Below are 22,662 nucleotides of genomic sequence, written 5' to 3'. Positions count from 1 at the left end.
CCAGCGTCGTCCGTCTGCTGGTCCGTGCTGTCGTCTGCTGCCTGGTCCGGGGTCGATGTCGCTGGCGCGTCCTGCTGAGCCGTCGTCGTCGTCTGCAGGCTGCCTTCGTCGCCATCGGGTCCCTCGGTCGATGTTTCCATCTTGGACTTTGTCTTTGTCTTTGTTGTCTCGAGTTGCCTTCCTCCCAAAGCCTCTCGTCGCGCGTTGAGGAAGGGATGGGATCAGGCTCTGGTCTCTCTACAGGTCGGGCGAGTCTGGTCGATGCTCCCCGTCGCCTGCGGCTTCTCCTGTGTTGGCTTGTAAGTACCACACACAGCTTCGATTCGTGGATGTCTCGCAATCGGACTTCTTCGAGGCTTGGGCAGCTTTGCTTTCTACCCCAACGCCTCACCTCAGGTCTTTTCGTACACGAACGACAGCCTCTCTTGGCTGCCGGGGTTCTTCTTTTAGACTCAACGTACTCCTTTTCCGTCGAGCCCCACGTTATGGGCGCCACGTGTTAGATCCTGGGGTACTTCTGGCCCGATACGGGGCTACTTACTGACTCAGCTCTCTATTAAAAGATTGTCGAGCTGGTGTTCTGGCGAGGGAACTCGCCTGGCTCGCTAACTGCCGTTACTCCCAACGTCTACCCTGCTTCCTCCGGTCTGAGCGCACTCGGCCGAGAGACCAGTCCTGGCCCCGGGCGCTCCCACCAGTCGCGTCGGTTATGGCAGCTTCCCTCTTATGGATCCGTGCTCTTGGTAAATGCCAGGTTAGGTTTTAACGGCTAGGATTAATTCTTTCTAAAACCGTAAGGGATTGTTAAGTGGATTCGGTCTCTAGGATAACCTTTCAGAACTCAGTTGTTAGACATACAATGGCTTTAACTTTTTACTACCACGAGGAACTTCTTACTACTCGAGCAAATGAATGCACTTGAGAAATTTACTTTAAATGCAGATTAGATATTTATTGCAGGTTATATTTAGTTAGTTTGCAAGGGTTAAAGCTACAGCTCACATAAAATGTTACTACACTTAATCATTCACTTAATTTTCTTCTTCGATTATACTCATTAGTTTTAGTCGCCGAGACGGCTCGGCTGGAGCTGGATGTTCAATGGTGCGATGAAAAGGTTATTTTGGAGTTGTTCAGGAGCGAGGGTCTGGCCAGACCCTCGGTCCTCCCGCTCTGCAACGGAGCCCGTTCAACAGTCCTCAAAACTCAGTACAAAGTCTTTCTCGGGCTGCTGCGTCTTCTCCGTTGTCCAGATGTTAAGAGTCGAGCAGTGGGGAGAGGAAAACCTCCGTCTTTAAATCTTATTGTCCACGAACAACGGTCTTTCTTTCCGTGAACAGAGACGAAGTCCTCAATACATCAGTTGCGATCGTCCGTATCTCCTCCGCAGCGCACTTGGACGGCGCTCGTGTAGAAATCCCCGCTTGCGGCATGCAAACGTCTCCTTATATTCCCCATTCGGGCTTAATCAGCCCCCCTTGTTCAATACATGAGCTCATACCCCCCTCCCTCTGGAGAGGTCGTTGGGTTCTTGGACAAGTCCATATAAGTCCAGGCTTCCTGCCTCTGATTCATCTCTTGCAATATGTTGCAACACTCTCCTCTTAACCCCACCCATAACATCTGCCACTGATTTTGCAATGTCATTCTGACTCATTCTGACTAATACATTCCTATCTCAGCTCCAGTCACACAGAACATTTGTTAATCACTTATTACAATAGTTAAATCACTCTATGCATTTTAAACATTCGTTACTTATTGATTAAACATTTTGTCATATAATTCATACACTTTATCTTTTGATTACACTTTAATCTGAGTATATGCTTTGTGCTTTTATTTCCTGATTCTCCCTTGAATGTGCTCACATGTTACCGAGGCAGCTCTGAGGGGTCAACTCTTCTTGACAACATGTTTAACTTTAATCACATCTGTTTCGACTTTGAATGTTCCAAGGATGTTGTTATAATTTGTTATAGTAAGAAATACATGTAAGTGACAGACAACTGTCACTTTAAGGACACTTTGCGACAGTTAGTGACGGTTGTGAGTAATATCTGAAGCAGAGTGGAGCTGCATAGTTTTCCGACCGTGTTATGAACCGTGTTACATGAAACGTGGATTAACCTGTGGATCCTTAAAGTGTGTCGAGGTAATCAGGGTACTTTTAGGAATAAAGGAATAAAGGAAGTCGTTTCACTAACTTGTACGAAGGAAATTGGATCAATAAAAACACGTATTGCTTTCATCTACGAGCGGTGTCCGTGTGAGCTATGTGCTAAGGACCAGAAACACGCGTCAACTTAAGGTTTACATTCTGCTAAAGGTTTGGACGCTACAGTCACTGAGACTGTGTTTTTTATCAGCTTTGCACCCATCATTACAGTGAGCAGTGAACACCTCTCTGTTCAGGACCCTCAGCTCTTGATCTCCACTGTGTACTTGAGTGAAATGTGCAGAGTGAACAGACTTGATGTCCAAAGTGTGTGCAGGTGTTTGAGCTTGGAGCTCAGTGTGTTCACTCCAATACGTTCAGATGAGAGCTGAAAGGACTGGAGTCCTGCTGCTCTTTCTACTGGATGTGCTGCATCACTGACTGACAGCTGATGAAGGGAGTCTCTAAAAACACTCATTCATCTCTTCTTCTTCTCTCCTCAGATGGAAGGATTCTCACTCAGAGTGAGTCCACCATCATCTGGATCTGATCAGAGGATCATCAGAGGATCTGGACTCCTCACTCCACCCGGACCTGGATTTAGTTTAGTCCTTTGGTTCCTTCATGTGTTCTGACCCTAAAGTGTCTCTACAGATGAGTTGTGTTCATGACAACATGACAGCAGATGAACACATTTAAATTATGTTTCTGCTTTGCTTCCTGTTGCAGCTCCGCCCTGTGGAACGATGGAGTTCTGCACTTTATTTACTCATATTTCTCAGTAACAGTGGGAGTCGATGTGACATGTATGAAGTTACCTTATTACCACCAATACCAGCCTCTTCTCATGTTATAACAGACTCAGATTAGATTGTAACAAACAGGAAGAGAAGCTAAAACCTGAACCTGAACTCAATAAATACATAAATATATCCTTTATTTTCATGTTTTCATTCCATCTTCACATCATGTTCATCGTAGTTTGTTCTTTGTACTTTAGTGAGATGAAATATAAAGAGATTAATATGAAGAGTCGAGCCATTTTCTCATCGACTTCTATACAACCAGAGGAGTCACTAGAGAGAATGCAGCTTTAACACATGAAGCTTTGGCTTCACTTATGTAAAGAACTAGAGGTTGTCTCCTGGTTCAAGTAACTCTTCTTCAAACTTAAGTATTCAAACTTAGTTTTAGTTGAAAGGTTTATCACAGTAACATGTAGTTTGCCATTAAACCAAATCAAATCGAGTTCTGCTGAATCAGTAAGAAGCAATTTTAATGTCTTTTCATATCAGTGACACATTTATGTGAACTAATTATTCACGAGATGTTTATAAAACCTTTACTTAACCAGGCCTTCAGAATAAAAGAGTGAAATATTCAAAGACACAATAAACATGTCTTATTATTTTAGACTCATTGTTGGTTTGCATAATGTGTTGCATGTTTATTTGATGTTTATTCAGCAGCCTGAGTGTTTACAGGACTATAACTTGGACTGACACACATGAGACTGAGGAGGTTCGGGTCTACCTTGGTCCCGATCTGGTCCCCGCACTGTCCGGCCTGGATGTGAACTATCTCTCTCATCTTTGCTGCTTCTGTCGGTCTTCCTCTCTCCGCTGCTGCTCTGAGGTTTCTGTCGGTCCTCGTGCTGCTGGATGAGCGTCTGTTCGTCCCACTCAGCATAAAAGATGTATTTTGTCCCACAGAAATACTTCTTATTCTTCACACTCACGCTGTTATGAAAGAATATTTTATTTTATACTTTTGAGACTTTACTTCCATGTTTTGATTTGTTTCCACTCTGGTGTGAATATTTTAAATTTGTTAAGATTCATATTTATTTTTTCTAAACTACATTCTATTTTTTTAATTAAGGTTTTTTATTTGTTTGTTCCTAAATTAATCAAAATATTTCTGCTGACTGGCCATCAAAAACAACCGGAAATGTTGACGTCGGCTGCTGTTTCCCGTCGGACCTCAGACGCTGACGGACCAATAGACGCGGTGCGCTTTAAAAAACACTCCTCCTGAAGCTCTCATGAGGTCACGTGTCACTGAGTCACAACTCATCATGAAGTTTCGAGGGAAGATCGTCGACGTCGCGTGTCTGAACCACTTCGCCCGTAAGTCTCTTTAGAGCTAACGATGCTAACCGGTTAGCCTTCACCAGACTTCCTCCCGGAAACTCACATTTCTCTGCAGAATAAGTTAAAAACTAAATCACGAGACATTTTATTCAAACACGTCTGTTAGTGGTGTGACGTGTAGGAGACAGTGTTCTATTCGGCTCACTTTAAATCCTGAAGTAGTTATAAAATAAACTTTAAATGTGCTGTTCACCTGTAGTGAATCAGTCCTGAGATGATTATTAATTATTACACGCACACACACACACACTAAAACTATATAACGTTATATATAGAGTTTTAGTGTGTAGTGTGTGTATATATGTGTATATATATATATATATATTTTCAGGAAAACAATTTAATTAATGCCAGTTATGTATCAAATAATTGTATAAAATGTGACTTGCTGCTCTTCGGTGTGTTGTATTCGTGTAAACATGAGATTATCAGATTAAAAATGCAGAATTTACGTTGTTTTAAAACAATAAAGTGAAAAAGTATTGATTTTAAAACGATATTCGTTATTTGCAGCTCTATAACTCTCGTTGGTGAAAACTATGTTTGTCTCATAAAGTTCATCAGGACTCTGTCGCGTGATACTTTGTTTGAATCAGTTCATGTACAGATAAAAGAGTTAGAAGACTTCTTATTGAAGGAGAGAAGAAGAAGAACAGCTGATCGTCGTGTGTGTTTACTTTGCTCGTCCTCACCAGGAGTCGTCACCACCATCTCCAAGCTGACGAAGACGTGCGTCCTGCGGCTGACTCCAGACAACCTGTTCTTCGTTCTGTCCGGTAAAGTCGCCAACGGGGGCGTCGGCATGTGGTGTGAACTGTCCCAGGTGAGAGTTCAGGTTTTAGCTCCATTGTTTCAGGAAACCGTCAGCGGATGAAGACGACAGAGATGAGACCTCTGATCACATCTCAAAGAACAACTCTCTCTCTCTCTCTTTCTCTCTCTCGCTCTCTCTCTCTGCTTTAAAATGGTTCTTCAGAGAGAAACAAAGACGAACAGGATTTCTGATATTCCTCCGTCACTCAATGGACGTTTGAGTCGTTTGAGACTCGCTGTGTTTCCTTCAGCTCTCTCTTCAAGACTCTGAATTTACTATCATATCTGACAAAGAAGCTGAAACCAGAGAATGTTTGACATTTGAGTTTTGGTGTGTGCTTCCTTCCTTCCTTCCTTCCCTGCAGGCCAACTTCTTCGACGAGTACCAGATGGAGGGCGTCTCCTCTGAGGACAATGAGATCTGTCTGGAGGTGACGCCAGAGAACCTGTCCAGAGCCCTGAAGACGGTCCAGAGCGCCAAGGCCGTCAAAGTGAAACTGACCAAGAAGCACTGCGTCTGTCTCACCATCGCCGCCGAGCTGGTGAGACTGACAGACAGACAGGATGTCGATTGTAGAGCATCTTAATGAAGGCCGTTTACTTTTTATTTAATTGTATTTTGTACGAAACTGAAATGGGCTTCCAGTACGTTGATATTATGAGATAAAAGTCTAAAGTATGAGAGAGTTAAACACAACAGTCATAGAAGCAGCTCTTCACAGGTTACTCTCCATCCAACAGCCCAGTCCGCTCCACAGGTAGACCAAAGGTAAAGTGAAGTGTTGATCTTTCTGTCGACCTAACGGAGCGATCGTCCCGTCCAGCCCACCATGTCCAGCATCAGTCGAGTCGTCACTCACGATGTCCCGGTAGACGTCATCCCCCGGAGGCTCTGGCACGAGTTCAAAGAACCCAGCATGCCAGACTTCAACGTGAGTGACGCATACTTGATCAAACACCTGGTGGACGTTATTGTTATTTGTACATTACAGTTTTTCTCAATTGCTAAGACACATTTCTTGAAACGGTCCCCCATTCTCTCAAAACTGTAAACACAAAACCTCATCTTCAAGCACTATTTACAAAACCTCTGAATCCTCTTGCAAAATGAAACTTTCGCCTCAAAACAGTTTTACCTGTGCTCAAAATCAAACACTGCTCTCAAATCATAAACAAAGTGATCAAAATAATATACACTGTCAAGCAGTCAGTAAACAATACACCAATAAATATAAAACACAATGTTCAAAACATATAGTTCTCAGGGAGAAGTAGATTTTTAATCTCAAAACAAATTTCATATGAACGAAAACATGTTCTATTACAGTCGCTCAAAATTGATCAGAAATGACGACTGTGCTTTGCTCTTTGCAATTTCTTTTGTTCTTCCTCCTCCTTGTACCCCTATTTGTACAGTACTGTACCCTGCATCTCACAAACGTGTCCTTTGTCTCTGTGATACTGTAATTATTGTTCTTTGTTGATATGAACCTGCAACCAGTCAAAATCTATTGAGCAGTCAGTACTGTTACTGTAACAAATAGAAAGCACCATGTTCAAGGCCATACAATTTGTTTATTGTACACTGTCGATTCCCTGGAAGTGTGTGTTGTCTTGTATCACTCGTTCCTGGATTTCTCTGAGTCGTATTAAATGATCTTGAAGGAGCATGCCCACTATAACGGTCTCTTGCGCCTAAGTGAATATAGCTCTCCTTCCACCTGCATGTGGCAGCCTTGCAGTTCTACAAAAAGTAGATGTGCAGTTACAAAAAATATTCATGCAGTACAATACATACAGTGATGAACTTTACAAATGTCTATTGAAACAGCTGCATATAGTGGAATACAGTCAATTTGCAATTACAAAAATACAGTAGCATACTGTACCTGTTCTCTTCTCTGAATGTCCTTACTGTGGTGGACACAGAAAATCGGCTCAAATTGGGGTGCACTCTAAGTCCTGCTTCCCTCATTGTCAGTCCGTGGACTATAACATGGTCTATGACTGGTGCTCGAATTTCATCAGATAGTTCCACTCTTTGTCTTCCTCTTCCTTGCCCTCCTCTTCCTCTCACATTGTTTCTTCTATCCATTCTCAGACTTTCTCCTTCCCACCTTCAACCACCTGTTTGCCCTCTAAACCGGCTTATATTGGTTGTGTCACATCATTTGATACAAGTGAAATCAATTTTGAGTGATTGTGTTTAATCAATGACATGTGTTCTCTATTTGTATTTGATTGTTGCCACTTGTGTTTACCAGTATGGATGACATGTGCATGAGAGTGCAGAATGTGTTTTGAGACTGAGAATGTGTTTAGAGTTTTGCTGAAAAGTCTAAGTGAGATCTGCAAATTGTGTTTTACCATGTGACACAGTTTAAGGTATTGATAACAGACTGCACAATTAGCTAAATGAGTTCAGGCAACTGAGAACTTTGTTCAGCCAATGGGTTTTAGTGTTTTAGCAATTGAGAAATACTGTAACTACAAGTGCAGTGCTGAAGACGTGTTGCTGTCCCCCCCCCCCCCCCCCTGCAGGTGAGCATCTACCTGCCTCCTCTGAAGACGATGAAGAACGTCGTGGACAGGATGAAGAACCTCTCTAACTTCCTGGTAGGATCACGTTCCTCCCAACGTCTCTAAAACAACAACCCCAGATCCATATCCATTTGACATGAAGAAGAGTATAAGCGTTGTTTTAGATATCGTGAGGAAGTGAGTCACCAGGAGAAGTGACTGAATGTTAGTTTAGTCACTTTGTGCCTTATTTGATTACCTGTATTTCATTTAAAGCCTGTCCCTGGTAGAGGTGTATGTCGAGGTTTTTACTGATAGATACAATAATACACACGTTGTGTGTGTGTGTGTGTGTGTGTGTGTGTGTGTGTGTGTGTGTGTGTGTGTGTGTGTGTGTGTGTGTGTGTGTGTGTGTGTGTGTGTGTGTGTGTGTGTGTGTGTGTGTGTGTGTGTGTGTGTGTGTGTGTGTGTGTGTGTGTGTGTGATCAGGTGATGGAGGCCAACCTGAACGGAGAGATGAACCTGAAGATCGAGACTGATCTGGTTTCTGTCACCACTCACTTCAAAGACCTGGGAAACCCTCCGTGGGGTAAAAACAATGTCACTGTTGTTATAAACACGCCGGCTGTTTGTCACACTTTGGTCCAGTTTACTGCAGACGTTCATGGTCCCCAGAGGATTGAACCCACTGACTTTTCCTTTTAGAGGTTCACTTTTAAGTGAAATGTCTAAACTGTTGGATGGTTTTCTGTTGACGTTGGTTCAGACGTTCATGGTCCCCAGAGTATGAATTGTAACCACGTTGATCATAATCTGACTTTTCATGCGTTTAAACGTCTTTTATTTGGTCCAATACTTTGATTTATGAACAAATACCTGCAAAAGTTATAATCCGCCAATAATTCTAAGATGTGACGCTAAGATGGTGAACATTATAAGTGCTAAACATTAGCGCATTAGCATTGCCACTGTTGGCATGAATGGGAACTGATAGCAGCGTAGATGCAAAGTTTGACTTCAAAACTAATTTTTACAACATTGAACTGTCAAAAAAACATGCCTCCTTCCTTCCTCCCTCCCTCCCGCCCTCCCTCCTTCCTTCTCTGCTTCCTGTCCCTCCAGGCGATGACTCCTCCGAGGATGGTGGTCCGTCTCAGAGCAGGGACCCAGAGGCCATGGTCCAGGCCCGGGTGGACATCAAGAAGCTGCAGCAGTTCCTCGTGGGACAGCAGGTCAACCCCAGCAAGGCCATGTGCAGTAAGTCCACCCACAGCTCCTCATCCAGCCACTTATATTTTAATATCAGCAACATACCTTCTATTATGATTCTGGATTAATATGAGTCGCCCCCTGGTGAACATTAGACAGAATGCAGCTTTAACAGATGAAGTTTTGACTTCACTTTTTGAAATCTGTTGTTGCCGTCTGGCCCCCCCAACAACACGGCAAGCACATTGAAAATTAATTTCTGCCTCTGTGTACGTATGATGTATATATTTTTTTTAATCCAATGTTGAATGATATTTTGCTCTCGTCCCCTCAGATATCGTCCATGAGAGGGTCGTCCACCTGATCCTGCTGCATGAAGATGTGTCGCTGCAGTATTTCATCCCCGCTGTGGCGTAGACTCTCTGCACACAACATACGTGATTTCTGCTCATTGACTTTGGGGGAAGTGAAAAAGGGGACGTGAACCTTTCCTCACGTGGCAAAGGATTCATCTTCCACGTGGACCCCATGAGGCAAAACTCACAACATCTGGGAGTCTGTCCTTCACTTGAACGAGACTGAAGCTGGTTCCAGGTCACGTAGTGGTCCTCAGGAAGACTTGACCCGCTAACCTGTGGTAGTAGTGAGGACATGCTGGTAAATGCACATTTATCAAGGAGGATTTGGACGGTTGAGATAAAATAGAAAACTGAACACATTCATTGTTCAGAGTTCAGATTGTTATGTTCTTGGTATTAAACGTTTAAAAATTACGAATGTATTGATTTAAGTTTTTTCTCTTTCAACACAAAAAAACAACTTTGCCCCAATATCTCCTTTTGGCATTTAGTTTGCTTATATTTTTTTGTGTTTTTTGTGTGACTTCCATTAAATATAATGTAAATGAATGAGATACAATTTCCATTCATTACATTCTATAACTTTCAGCATTCATTAAGGGCGTCTCTCAATACCCGGTACGGACTAGTGTAGGTAAGTAAATATATCAACAGGCGCACTGTGCGCAGCCAGCGTCTCCTCGCGCTGTTGGTCTGGAAGCTTCTTGAACAGGCATCGGCAAACTACGGGCCGTATCCGGCCCGCGGGCCTTTTAATCCGGCCCGTCAGATATTGGTACAAAATTGCCCAAACTATAATAAAGACTAGGGCTGGGCTGTACACCGGTTTTTTTATTTCCGGTATAATGTGAATTCTTCACACACCATTATACCGGTGCATAGCCAAAACAACTGCTGTTTGCTTTCAACAGGCAGCTAAATGTATTCTTTACCACTGTCAGCACTAGTTGTCTTATATGTATTGAGAGGGAACTCTATTCATGGTCATAACTTTATAACACAACAATTAACAACCCACAACTAACGCTCTTTAACAGAGAAAAACACCACAGCACACAACAGTCTGACACATAAACAATTTGTAACACTGTACATTTATAAAATTTAAAACTGCATGCTGGGTACAGCTCGCGAGCGAGCCTGCTAGCACAACAGTCTGCTAACAGGTGGGAGAGGCTCCGTCCTCCAGTAACGTTACATTACAGTTTTTCTCGATTGCTAAGACACATTTCTTGAAACGGTCACCCATTCTCTCAAAACTGTAAACACAAAACCTCATCTTCAAGCGCTATTTACAAAACCTCTGAATCCTCTTGCAAAATGAAACTTTCGCCTCAAAACAGTTTTACATGTGCTCAAAATCAAACACTGCTCTCAAATCATAAACAAAGTGATCAAAATAATATACACTATCAAGCAGTCAGTAAACAATACACCAATCAATAGAAAACACATTGTTCAAAACATATAGTTCTCAGGGAGAAGTAGATTTTTAATCTCAAAACAAATTTCATATGAACGAAAACATGTTCTATTACAGTAGCTCAAAATTGATCAGAAATGACTACTGTGCTTTGCTCTTTGCAATTTCTTTTGTTCTTCCTCCTCCTTGTACCCCTATTTTTACAGTACTGTACCCTGCATCTCACAAACGTGTCCTTTGTCTCTGTGATACTGTAATTCTTGTTCTTTGTTGATATGAACCTGCAACCAGTCAAAATATATTGAGCAGTCAGTACTGTTACTGTAACAAATAGAAAGCACGATGTTCAAGGCCATACAATTTGTTTATTGTACATTATACAGCCTACAATGCACTGTAGGCCTACGACAGCATACAATACTACAGTAAAAGGGACAAAAATCAAAGGAGTCAACATGTCATCAATGTGCTTCTTCTTGTCTTTGGGCTGGGTCAGGCCAGAGCACTTCGTCGACATCACCTTCAACCACCTGTTTGCTCTCTGAACTGGCTTATATTGGTTGTGTCACATCATTTGATACAAGTGAAATCAATTTTGAGTGATTGTGTTTAATCAATGACATGTGTTCTCTATTTGTATTTGATTGTTGCCACTTGTGTTTACCAGTGTGGATGACATGTGCATTAGAGTGCAGAATGTGTTTTGAGACTAAGAATGTGTTTAGAGTTTTGCTGAAAAGTCTAAGTGAGATCTGCAAATTGTGTTTTACCATGTGAAATAGTTTAAGGTATTGATAACAGACTGCACAATTAGCTAAATGAGTTCAGGCAACTGAGAACTTTGTTCAGCCAATGGGTTTTAGTGTTTTAGCAATTGAGAAATACTGTAAAGAACAGAACAGAGCGATGCAGGATGAACAAAGACAGACCAGAGATGCACCGATAGAGTTTGACACATATGCAACGCTGACCCAGGGGAATGTAGGTGAAGGAAACGGGAAGAGACGGAAGACACGCCACACAAACAGCTGTTCACCGCTCGTCACGATCCTGTAGACCAGTGATTCTCAACTGGTGGTTCGTCGCGGACCCGTTTTCAGTGGCCTTTGCTTTATGCAGGGGAGTTATTCACGCTCCTTTCCAGCATTTACGGCACTTGTTCAGCTGTGCAGGAAAAACACAGACCAATGCGTTGTAAATCACGTCACGTGATGCAGTTTAACCAATAAAATAAGGGTATTCTGATACGTTTCCTGACTCAAGTGAGATGTACCCACACCGTGACACAGGGGGGAGAGACAAGGAAAGACTTTACAGAGCAGAGCTCTGATAATGTTAGATGTGACGGTTAAATATTTCTATGATCCCTTCAAAGAATCAAACTGCTAAAAAGACCACAGTCATTAACCTTTACACTAAAAACTGTGTCAAAAATGACTGCTTATTAAGTAAGTGCATGATAAAATATGCATTTATGCAATAAAAAAATACCGTGTAAGAGCCCAGTTAACTGATGAACACCTCAGATCTGTTCTGAGAATTGCCACAACCAAACTGACACCAAACGTTGACGCACTGGTTAAAAAGGGTGACCAACAGCACTGTTCCCACTGAAATTAAATGCAAGTTACTTTTTAGGTCATGGCTTTTACTTGTAATTTATATTATTTCACACAAACACTCCATTCATCTGCTACTGGCCCGGCCCGTCTGTCAAATTTTAAAACTCAATGTGGCCCCCGAGCCAAAAAGTTTGCCCACCCCTGGGCTAGAAGGTTCGAACCGACAACTCCAGCATCCTGAAGCTTTTAGGTACGAGGAAGAAAGGAGGCTGGTGTGAGGAAGCTGAGCGTTTCATTACAGTAAAGTTTCACTCTGACAAAGTCAACAACTTCAGGATGGTTTGTAACGAGCTAGCTAGCTAACCGGTAACTAAGCTAACTAAACCTAAAAAGATAACTGCCGTAAATTTCGGCATATAAGCCGCTACTGTTTTTCACACGCTTTGAGACCGGCTTTTACAACGATGCGGCTAATTTATGGATTTTCATAGGCTAACTAGCTTTGCACCGCCAAATCACGTGAGCCGTACCCGGACGAAAACAAACAGACAGGGCGACCAGTAATTCATTTCAACATGGATAACTAATTTCAAGCGTTGCTGCTAGCAGTAAAAGTCTGCATTTCTGTGGAGGAATCAGCTGTTATTGGAGCGATTTGCGAGCACCGTGACCAGCGGCATCATCAGCCCGATTAAGCGGCCAAGCCAGTTAGCCGTAAATGCTATTCAGAGCTACGAGTTACAACAACAACAGTTATTGCCTCGTTGCTTTTAGATTCTAATGAGAAGACACGCTGCTTCGTTTTACTTCTTCCATTTGGTAGCCTTGAGAGACCTTATGCTGCGTTCACACCGGTCGCGTTGATTTTTTGACGCACTGCAAAAAAGCGTCCAACGCACTGCACAATCGCGTCCAACGCGCCGCCGGTCGTGTTCACACCAAACGCCGCAAAATCTCGTATCGCCGGAGAGGGGGCTTGGTTTATCGTCCTGGAAGCCGTTCACATGGCCGCCATTTATTTCCGCTGTCAACCGTGAAAGGAATAAGGACAATTGCTGCTTTGTACGTGTTGTGGAAGTCCCTCAAACATCGGAATGCCAAACGCCGTCATGTCTGGTTCATAATATTGTTCAGAGGAGCTCCGTGGATTGTATCGAGCTGTATTCACTGTCTAGCAAGCCACTGGTCGCTGTTTACTACAGCTGTAGGAACACAAAATAAACTGATTTGCTGTGATTCAACGGCAATAAACCGACAAAAAGGGACTCCGAAATAACTCCGTAATGATGCCGATTTGTACTTGTCTTCTCCGACAAAAAGGGACTCCGAAATAACGACGTAATGATGCCGATTTGTAGGTTACTGGTCTTCTCAATGGAGCTCTGCTGGATCGGTGCTAGGCTATGCTAACATCGTAGCAGCTCCACCAGCACTCAATAACGTCACGTAGACGTAAATACGGCAGCGTCTATTCATTGTTTGTACCGTATGGTTTACACACACACATGTGTACACATAGTTTGGTCCGGTCTCTGTTGATATGAGGTATCGTAGAGCTCTGGGTGAACACATACGGCTACAGGATTCATTTCCTGATTCAACAACGGCAGAAAGCCAGTGATGACAGGGGGAGCAACTCAACGCTGATAGGCTATCGCGCCACAGTGTCACGCGATTATGTCGCTGAAGTTGAAAAATTTCAACTCGCGCGTTGTCGATTTTGCGGCGTCCAACGCGTCCACCGCACTGCAATAACGCGTCCAACGCGCCGCGCCATCGCAAAATCGCGCCGCGCCAGTCTCATCACGTCTGTGCATAGACTTTGTATGTAATCTCGACGCGCGTCAAAAAATCAACGCGACCGGTGTGAACACGGCATTAGTCTGTAAGTATGTCTGTATGAAGCATGAAAAGATGTACAAAGATATATTATATTCGCCAATGCTAATCGTGGTTAGCATTTCCCCATTGGCGGTAATGTTAAAATTAGCTTAGAAGCTAGCGAGTCGGACATGTTGCATGATGTTCAGAGAAGAAGATAACTTTAGTACTGTCAAATACAAATAGAGTAACACACTGGTAAACACAAGTGGCAACAATCAAATACAAATAGAGAACACATGTCATTGATTAAACACAATCACTCAAAATTGATTTCACTTGTATCAAATGATGTGACACAACCAATATAAGCCAGTTCAGAGAGCAAACAGGTGGTTGAAGGTGATGTCGACGAAGTGCTCTGGCCTGACCCAGCCCAAAGACAAGAAGAAGCACATTGATGACATGTTGACTCCTTTGATTTTTGTCCCTTTTACTGTAGTATTGTATGCTGTCGTAGGCCTACAGTGCATTGTAGGCTGTATAATGTACAATAAACAAATTGTATGGCCTTGAACATCGTGCTTTCTATTTGTTACAGTAACAGTACTGACTGCTCAATATATTTTGACTGGTTGCAGGTTCATATCAACAAAGAACAAGAATTACAGTATCACAGAGACAAAGGACACGTTTGTGAGATGCAGGGTACAGTACTGTAAAAATAGGGGTACAAGGAGGAGGAAGAACAAAAGAAATTGCAAAGAGCAAAGCACAGTAGTCATTTCTGATCAATTTTGAGCTACTGTAATAGAACATGTTTTCGTTCATATGAAATTTGTTTTGAGATTAAAAATCTACTTCTCCCTGAGAACTATATGTTTTGAACAATGTGTTTTCTATTGATTGGTGTATTGTTTACTGACTGCTTGATAGTGTATATTATTTTGATCACTTTGTTTATGATTTGAGAGCAGTGTTTGATTTTGAGCACATGTAAAACTGTTTTGAGGCGAAAGTTTCATTTTGCAAGAGGATTCAGAGGTTTTGTAAATAGCGCTTGAAGATGAGGTTTTGTGTTTACAGTTTTGAGAGAATGGGTGACCGTTTCAAGAAATGTGTCTTAGCAATCGAGAAAAACTGTAATGTAACGTTACTGGAGGACGGAGCCTCTCCCACCTGTTAGCAGACTGTTGTGCTAGCAGGCTCGCTCGCGAGCTGTACCCAGCATGCAGTTTTAAATTTTATAAATGTACAGTGTTACAAATTGTTTATGTGTCAGACTGTTGTGTGCTGTGGTGTTTTTCTCTGTTAAAGAGCGTTAGTTGTGGGTTGTTAATTGTTGTGTTATAAAGTTATGACCATGAATAGAGTTCCCTCTCAATACATATAAGACAACTAGTGCTGACAGTGGTAAAGAATACATTTAGCTGCCTGTTGAAAGCAAACAGCAGTTGTTTTGGCTATGCACCGGTATAATGGTGTGTGAAGAATTCACATTATACCGGAAATCAAAAAACCGGTGTACAGCCCAGCCCTAGTCTTTATTATAGTTTGGGCAATTTTGTACCAATATCTGACGGGCCGGATTAAAAGGCCCGCGGGCCGGATACGGCCCGTAGTTTGCCGATGCCTGTTCAAGAAGCTTCCAGACCAACAGCGCGAGGAGACGCTGGCTGCGCACAGTGCGCCTGTTGATATATTTACTTACCTACACTAGTCCGTACCGGGTATTGAGAGACGCCCTTAATGAATGCTGAAAGTTATAGAATGTAATGAATGGAAATTGTATCTCATTCATTTACATTATATTTAATGGAAGTCACACAAAAAACACAAAAAAATATAAGCAAACTAAATGCCAAAAGGAGATATTGGGGCAAAGTTGTTTTTTTGTGTTGAAAGAGAAAAAACTTAAATCAATACATTCGTAATTTTTAAACGTTTAATACCAAGAACATAACAATCTGAACTCTGAACAATGAATGTGTTCAGTTTTCTATTTTATCTCAACCGTCCAAATCCTCCTTGATAAATGTGCATTTACCAGCATGTCCTCACTACTACCACAGGTTAGCGGGTCAAGTCTTCCTGAGGACCACTACGTGACCTGGAACCAGCTTCAGTCTCGTTCAAGTGAAGGACAGACTCCCAGATGTTGTCAGTTTTGCCTCATGGGGTCCACGTGGAAGATGAATCCTTTGCCACGTGAGGAAAGGTTCACGTCCCCTTTTTCACTTCCCCCAAAGTCAATGAGCAGAAATCACGTATGTTGTGTGCAGAGAGTCTACGCCACAGCGGGGATGAAATACTGCAGCGACACATCTTCATGCAGCAGGATCAGGTGGACGACCCTCTCATGGACGATATCTGAGGGGACGAGAGCAAAATATCATTCAACATTGGATTAAAAAAAATATATACATCATACGTACACAGAGGCAGAAATTAATTTTCAATGTGCTTGCCGTGTTGTTGGGGGGGCCAGACGGCAACAACAGATTTCAAAAAGTGAAGTCAAAACTTCATCTGTTAAAGCTGCATTCTGTCTAATGTTCACCAGGGGGCGACTCATATTAATCCAGAATCATAATAGAAGGTATGTTGCTGATATTAAAATATAAGTGGCTGGATGAGGAGCTGTGGGTGGACTTACTGCACATGGCCTTGCTGGGGTTGACCTGCTGTCCCACGAGGAACTGCTGCAGCTTCTTGATGTCCACCCGGGCCTGGACCATGGCCTCTGGGTCCCTGCTCTGAGACGGACCACCATCCTCGGAGGAGTCATCGCCTGGAGGGACAGGAAGCAGAGAAGGAAGGAGGGAGGGCGGGAGGGAGGGAGGAAGGAAGGAGGCATGTTTTTTTGACAGTTCAATGTTGTAAAAATTAGTTTTGAAGTCAAACTTTGCATCTACGCTGCTATCAGTTCCCATTCATGCCAACAGTGGCAATGCTAATGCGCTAATGTTTAGCACTTATAATGTTCACCATCTTAGCGTCACATCTTAGAATTATTGGCGGATTATAACTTTTGCAGGTATTTGTTCATAAATCAAAGTATTGGACCAAATAAAAGACGTTTAAACGCATGAAAAGTCAGATTATGATCAACGTGGTTACAATTCATACTCTGGGGACCATGAACGTCTGAACCAACGTCAACAGAAAACCATCCAACAGTTTAGACATTTCACTTAAAAGTGAACCTCTAAAAGGAAAAGTCAGTGGGTTCAATCCTCTGGGGACCATGAACGTCTGCAGTAAACTGGACCAAAGTGTGACAAACAGCCGGCGTGTTTATAACAACAGTGACATTGTTTTTACCCCACGGAGGGTTTCCCAGGTCTTTGAAGTGAGTGGTGACAGAAACCAGATCAGTCTCGATCTTCAGGTTCATCTCTCCGTTCAGGTTGGCCTCCATCACCTGATCACTCACACACACACACACACACACACACACACACACACACACACACACACACACACACACACACACACACACACACACACACACACACACACACACACACACACACACACACACACACACACACACACACACACACACACACACACACACACACCGTGTGTATTATTGTATCTATCAGTAAAAACCTCGACATACACCTCTACCAGGGACAGGCTTTAAATGAAATACAGGTAATCAAATAAGGCACAAAGTGACTAAACTAACATTCAGTCACTTCTCCTGGTGACTCACTTCCTCACGATATCTAAAACAACGCTTATACTCTTCTTCATGTCAAATGGATATGGATCTGGGGTTGTTGTTTTAGAGACGTTGGGAGGAACGTGATCCTACCAGGAAGTTAGAGAGGTTCTTCATCCTGTCCACGACGTTCTTCATCGTCTTCAGAGGAGGCAGGTAGATGCTCACCTGCAGGGGGGGGGGGGGGGGACAGCAACACGTCTTCAGCACTGCACTTGTAGTTACAGTATTTCTCAATTGCTAAAACACTAAAACCCATTGGCTGAACAAAGTTCTCAGTTGCCTGAACTCATTTAGCTAATTGTGCAGTCTGTTATCAATACCTTAAACTGTGTCACATGGTAAAACACAATTTGCAGATCTCACTTAGACTTTTCAGCAAAACTCTAAACACATTCTCAGTCTCAAAACACATTCTGCACTCTCATGCACATGTCATCCATACTGGTAAACACAAGTGGCAACAATCAAATACAAATAGAGAACACATGTCATTGATTAAACACAATCACTCAAAATTGATTTCACTTGTATCAAATGATGTGACACAACCAATATAAGCCGGTTTAGAGGGCAAACAGGTGGTTGAAGGTGGGAAGGAGAAAGTCTGAGAATGGATAGAAGAAACAATGTGAGAGGAAGAGGAGGGCAAGGAAGAGGAAGACAAAGAGTGGAACTATCTGATGAAATTCGAGCACCAGTCATAGACCATGTTATAGTCCACGGACTGACAATGAGGGAAGCAGGACTTAGAGTGCACCCCAATTTGAGCCGATTTTCTGTGTCCACCACAGTAAGGACATTCAGAGAAGAGAACAGGTACAGTATGCTACTGTATTTTTGTAATTGCAAATTGACTGTATTCCACTATATGCAGCTGTTTCAATAGACATTTGTAAAGTTCATCACTGTATGTATTGTACTGCATGAATATTTTTTGTAACTGCACATCTACTTTTTGTAGAACTGCAAGGCTGCCACATGCAGGTGGAAGGAGAGCTATATTCACTTAGGCGCAAGAGACCGTTATAGTGGGCATGCTCCTTCAAGATCATTTAATACGACTCAGAGAAATCCAGGAACGAGTGATACAAGACAACACACACTTCCAGGGAATCGACAGTGTACAATAAACAAATTGTATGGCCTTGAACATGGTGCTTTCTATTTGTTACAGTAACAGTACTGACTGCTCAATAGATTTTGACTGGTTGCAGGTTCATATCAACAAAGAACAATAATTACAGTATCACAGAGACAAAGGACACGTTTGTGAGATGCAGGGTACAGTACTGTACAAATAGGGGTACAAGGAGGAGGAAGAACAAAAGAAATTGCAAAGAGCAAAGCACAGTCGTCATTTCTGATCAATTTTGAGCGACTGTAATAGAACATGTTTTCGTTCATATGAAATTTGTTTTGAGATTAAAAATCTACTTCTCCCTGAGAACTATATGTTTTGAACATTGTGTTTTATATTTATTGGTGTATTGTTTACTGACTGCTTGACAGTGTATATTATTTTGATCACTTTGTTTATGATTTGAGAGCAGTGTTTGATTTTGAGCACAGGTAAAACTGTTTTGAGGCGAAAGTTTCATTTTGCAAGAGGATTCAGAGGTTTTGTAAATAGTGCTTGAAGATGAGGTTTTGTGTTTACAGTTTTGAGAGAATGGGGGACCGTTTCAAGAAATGTGTCTTAGCAATTGAGAAAAACTGTAATGTACAAATAACAATAACGTCCACCAGGTGTTTGATCAAGTATGCGTCACTCACGTTGAAGTCTGGCATGCTGGGTTCTTTGAACTCGTGCCAGAGCCTCCGGGGGATGACGTCTACCGGGACATCGTGAGTGACGACTCGACTGATGCTGGACATGGTGGGCTGGACGGGACGATCGCTCCGTTAGGTCGACAGAAAGATCAACACTTCACTTTACCTTTGGTCTACCTGTGGAGCGGACTGGGCTGTTGGATGGAGAGTAACCTGTGAAGAGCTGCTTCTATGACTGTTGTGTTTAACTCTCTCATACTTTAGACTTTTATCTCATAATATCAACGTACTGGAAGCCCATTTCAGTTTCGTACAAAATACAATTAAATAAAAAGTAAACGGCCTTCATTAAGATGCTCTACAATCGACATCCTGTCTGTCTGTCAGTCTCACCAGCTCGGCGGCGATGGTGAGACAGACGCAGTGCTTCTTGGTCAGTTTCACTTTGACGGCCTTGGCGCTCTGGACCGTCTTCAGGGCTCTGGACAGGTTCTCTGGCGTCACCTCCAGACAGATCTCATTGTCCTCAGAGGAGACGCCCTCCATCTGGTACTCGTCGAAGAAGTTGGCCTGCAGGGAAGGAAGGAAGGAAGGAAGCACACACCAAAACTCAAATGTCAAACATTCTCTGGTTTCAGCTTCTTTGTCAGATATGATAGTAAATTCAGAGTCTTGAAGAGAGAGCTGAAGGAAACACAGCGAGTCTCAAACGACTCAAACGTCCATTGAGTGACGGAGGAATATCAGAAATCCTGTTCGTCTTTGTTTCTCTCTGAAGAACCATTTTAAAGCAGAGAGAGAGAGCGAGAGAGAGAAAGAGAGAGAGAGAGAGAGTTGTTCTTTGAGATGTGATCAGAGGTCTCATCTCTGTCGTCTTCATCCGCTGACGGTTTCCTGAAACAATGGAGCTAAAACCTGAACTCTCACCTGGGACAGTTCACACCACATGCCGACGCCCCCGTTGGCGACTTTACCGGACAGAACGAAGAACAGGTTGTCTGGAGTCAGCCGCAGGACGCACGTCTTCGTCAGCTTGGAGATGGTGGTGACGACTCCTGGTGAGGACGAGCAAAGTAAACACACACGACGATCAGCTGTTCTTCTTCTTCTCTCCTTCAATAAGAAGTCTTCTAACTCTTTTATCTGTACATGAACTGATTCAAACAAAGTATCACGCGACAGAGTCCTGATGAACTTTATGAGACAAACATAGTTTTCACCAACGAGAGTTATAGAGCTGCAAATAACGAATATCGTTTTAAAATCAATACTTTTTCACTTTATTGTTTTAAAACAACGTAAATTCTGCATTTTTAATCTGATAATCTCATGTTTACAAGAATACAACACACCGAAGAGCAGCAAGTCACATTTTATACAATTATTTGATACATAACTGGCATTAATTAAATTGTTTTCCTGAAAATATATATATATATATACACATATATACACACACTACACACTAAAACTCTATATATAACGTTATATAGTTTTAGTGTGTGTGTGTGTGTGCGTGTAATAATTAATAATCATCTCAGGACTGATTCACTACAGGTGAACAGCACATTTAAAGTTTATTTTATAACTACTTCAGGATTTAAAGTGAGCCGAATAGAACACTGTCTCCTACACGTCACACCACTAACAGACGTGTTTGAATAAAATGTCTCGTGATTTAGTTTTTAACTTATTCTGCAGAGAAATGTGAGTTTCCGGGAGGAAGTCTGGTGAAGGCTAACCGGTTAGCATCGTTAGCTCTAAAGAGACTTACGGGCGAAGTGGTTCAGACACGCGACGTCGACGATCTTCCCTCGAAACTTCATGATGAGTTGTGACTCAGTGACACGTGACCTCATGAGAGCTTCAGGAGGAGTGTTTTTTAAAGCGCACCGCGTCTATTGGTCCGTCAGCGTCTGAGGTCCGACGGGAAACAGCAGCCGACGTCAACATTTCCGGTTGTTTTTGATGGCCAGTCAGCAGAAATATTTTGATTAATTTAGGAACAAACAAATAAAAAACCTTAATTAAAAAAATAGAATGTAGTTTAGAAAAAATAAATATGAATCTTAACAAATTTAAAATATTCACACCAGAGTGGAAACAAATCAAAACATGGAAGTAAAGTCTCAAAAGTATAAAATAAAATATTCTTTCATAACAGCGTGAGTGTGAAGAATAAGAAGTATTTCTGTGGGACAAAATACATCTTTTATGCTGAGTGGGACGAACAGACGCTCATCCAGCAGCACGAGGACCGACAGAAACCTCAGAGCAGCAGCGGAGAGAGGAAGACCGACAGAAGCAGCAAAGATGAGAGAGATAGTTCACATCCAGGCCGGACAGTGCGGGGACCAGATCGGGACCAAGGTAGACCCGAACCTCCTCAGTCTCATGTGTGTCAGTCCAAGTTATAGTCCTGTAAACACTCAGGCTGCTGAATAAACATCAAATAAACATGCAACACATTATGCAAACCAACAATGAGTCTAAAATAATAAGACATGTTTATTGTGTCTTTGAATATTTCACTCTTTTATTCTGAAGGCCTGGTTAAGTAAAGGTTTTATAAACATCTCGTGAATAATTAGTTCACATAAATGTGTCACTGATATGAAAAGACATTAAAATTGCTTCTTACTGATTCAGCAGAACTCGATTTGATTTGGTTTAATGGCAAACTACATGTTACTGTGATAAACCTTTCAACTAAAACTAAGTTTGAATACTTAAGTTTGAAGAAGAGTTACTTGAACCAGGAGACAACCTCTAGTTCTTTACATAAGTGAAGCCAAAGCTTCATGTGTTAAAGCTGCATTCTCTCTAGTGACTCCTCTGGTTGTATAGAAGTCGATGAGAAAATGGCTCGACTCTTCATATTAATCTCTTTATATTTCATCTCACTAAAGTACAAAGAACAAACTACGATGAACATGATGTGAAGATGGAATGAAAACATGAAAATAAAGGATATATTTATGTATTTATTGAGTTCAGGTTCAGGTTTTAGCTTCTCTTCCTGTTTGTTACAATCTAATCTGAGTCTGTTATAACATGAGAAGAGGCTGGTATTGGTGGTAATAAGGTAACTTCATACATGTCACATCGACTCCCACTGTTACTGAGAAATATGAGTAAATA

At 42.2% G+C, this 22,662-nt stretch overlaps 2 protein-coding genes across 4 annotated transcripts; one reads left to right on the top strand and one right to left on the bottom strand.

Moving 5' to 3' along the window:
* The first annotated feature begins 4,152 nt into the window (after nt 1-4,152).
* LOC306780797 (checkpoint protein HUS1-like) lies at nt 4,153-9,541 on the top strand. Of its 2 annotated transcripts, XM_079273291.1 has the most exons (8): nt 4,153-4,287; nt 5,007-5,134; nt 5,490-5,666; nt 5,949-6,056; nt 7,666-7,740; nt 8,134-8,233; nt 8,767-8,901; nt 9,188-9,541. In XM_079273291.1, the coding sequence occupies exons 1-8, from the start codon at nt 4,203-4,205 to the stop codon at nt 9,268-9,270; spliced, it is 891 nt and encodes a 296-aa protein (XP_079129417.1). In that variant the 5' UTR covers nt 4,153-4,202; the 3' UTR covers nt 9,271-9,541. The 2 variants fall into 2 exon arrangements, with proteins under 2 accessions (XP_079129417.1, XP_079129418.1); XM_079273292.1 differs by lacking the exon at nt 5,949-6,056.
* Nucleotides 9,542-16,039: 6,498 nt separating this feature from the next.
* Nucleotides 16,040-21,430, bottom strand: LOC306780680 (checkpoint protein HUS1-like). Of its 2 annotated transcripts, XM_079273115.1 has the most exons (8): nt 21,296-21,430; nt 20,449-20,576; nt 19,915-20,091; nt 19,525-19,632; nt 17,842-17,916; nt 17,343-17,442; nt 16,675-16,809; nt 16,040-16,388 (listed from the first exon to the last, which is right to left on the bottom strand). In XM_079273115.1, the coding sequence occupies exons 1-8, from the start codon at nt 21,378-21,380 to the stop codon at nt 16,306-16,308; spliced, it is 891 nt and encodes a 296-aa protein (XP_079129241.1). In that variant the 5' UTR covers nt 21,381-21,430; the 3' UTR covers nt 16,040-16,305. The 2 variants fall into 2 exon arrangements, with proteins under 2 accessions (XP_079129241.1, XP_079129242.1); XM_079273116.1 differs by lacking the exon at nt 19,525-19,632.
* Nucleotides 21,431-22,662: the final 1,232 nt, after the last annotated feature.

This window comes from Melanostigma gelatinosum (genome assembly GCF_949748355.1).
Source record: "Melanostigma gelatinosum genome assembly, chromosome: 8".
Taxonomy (NCBI): Eukaryota; Metazoa; Chordata; class Actinopteri; order Perciformes; family Zoarcidae; genus Melanostigma; species Melanostigma gelatinosum.
This window is presented reverse-complemented; position numbering and strand designations above follow the sequence as displayed.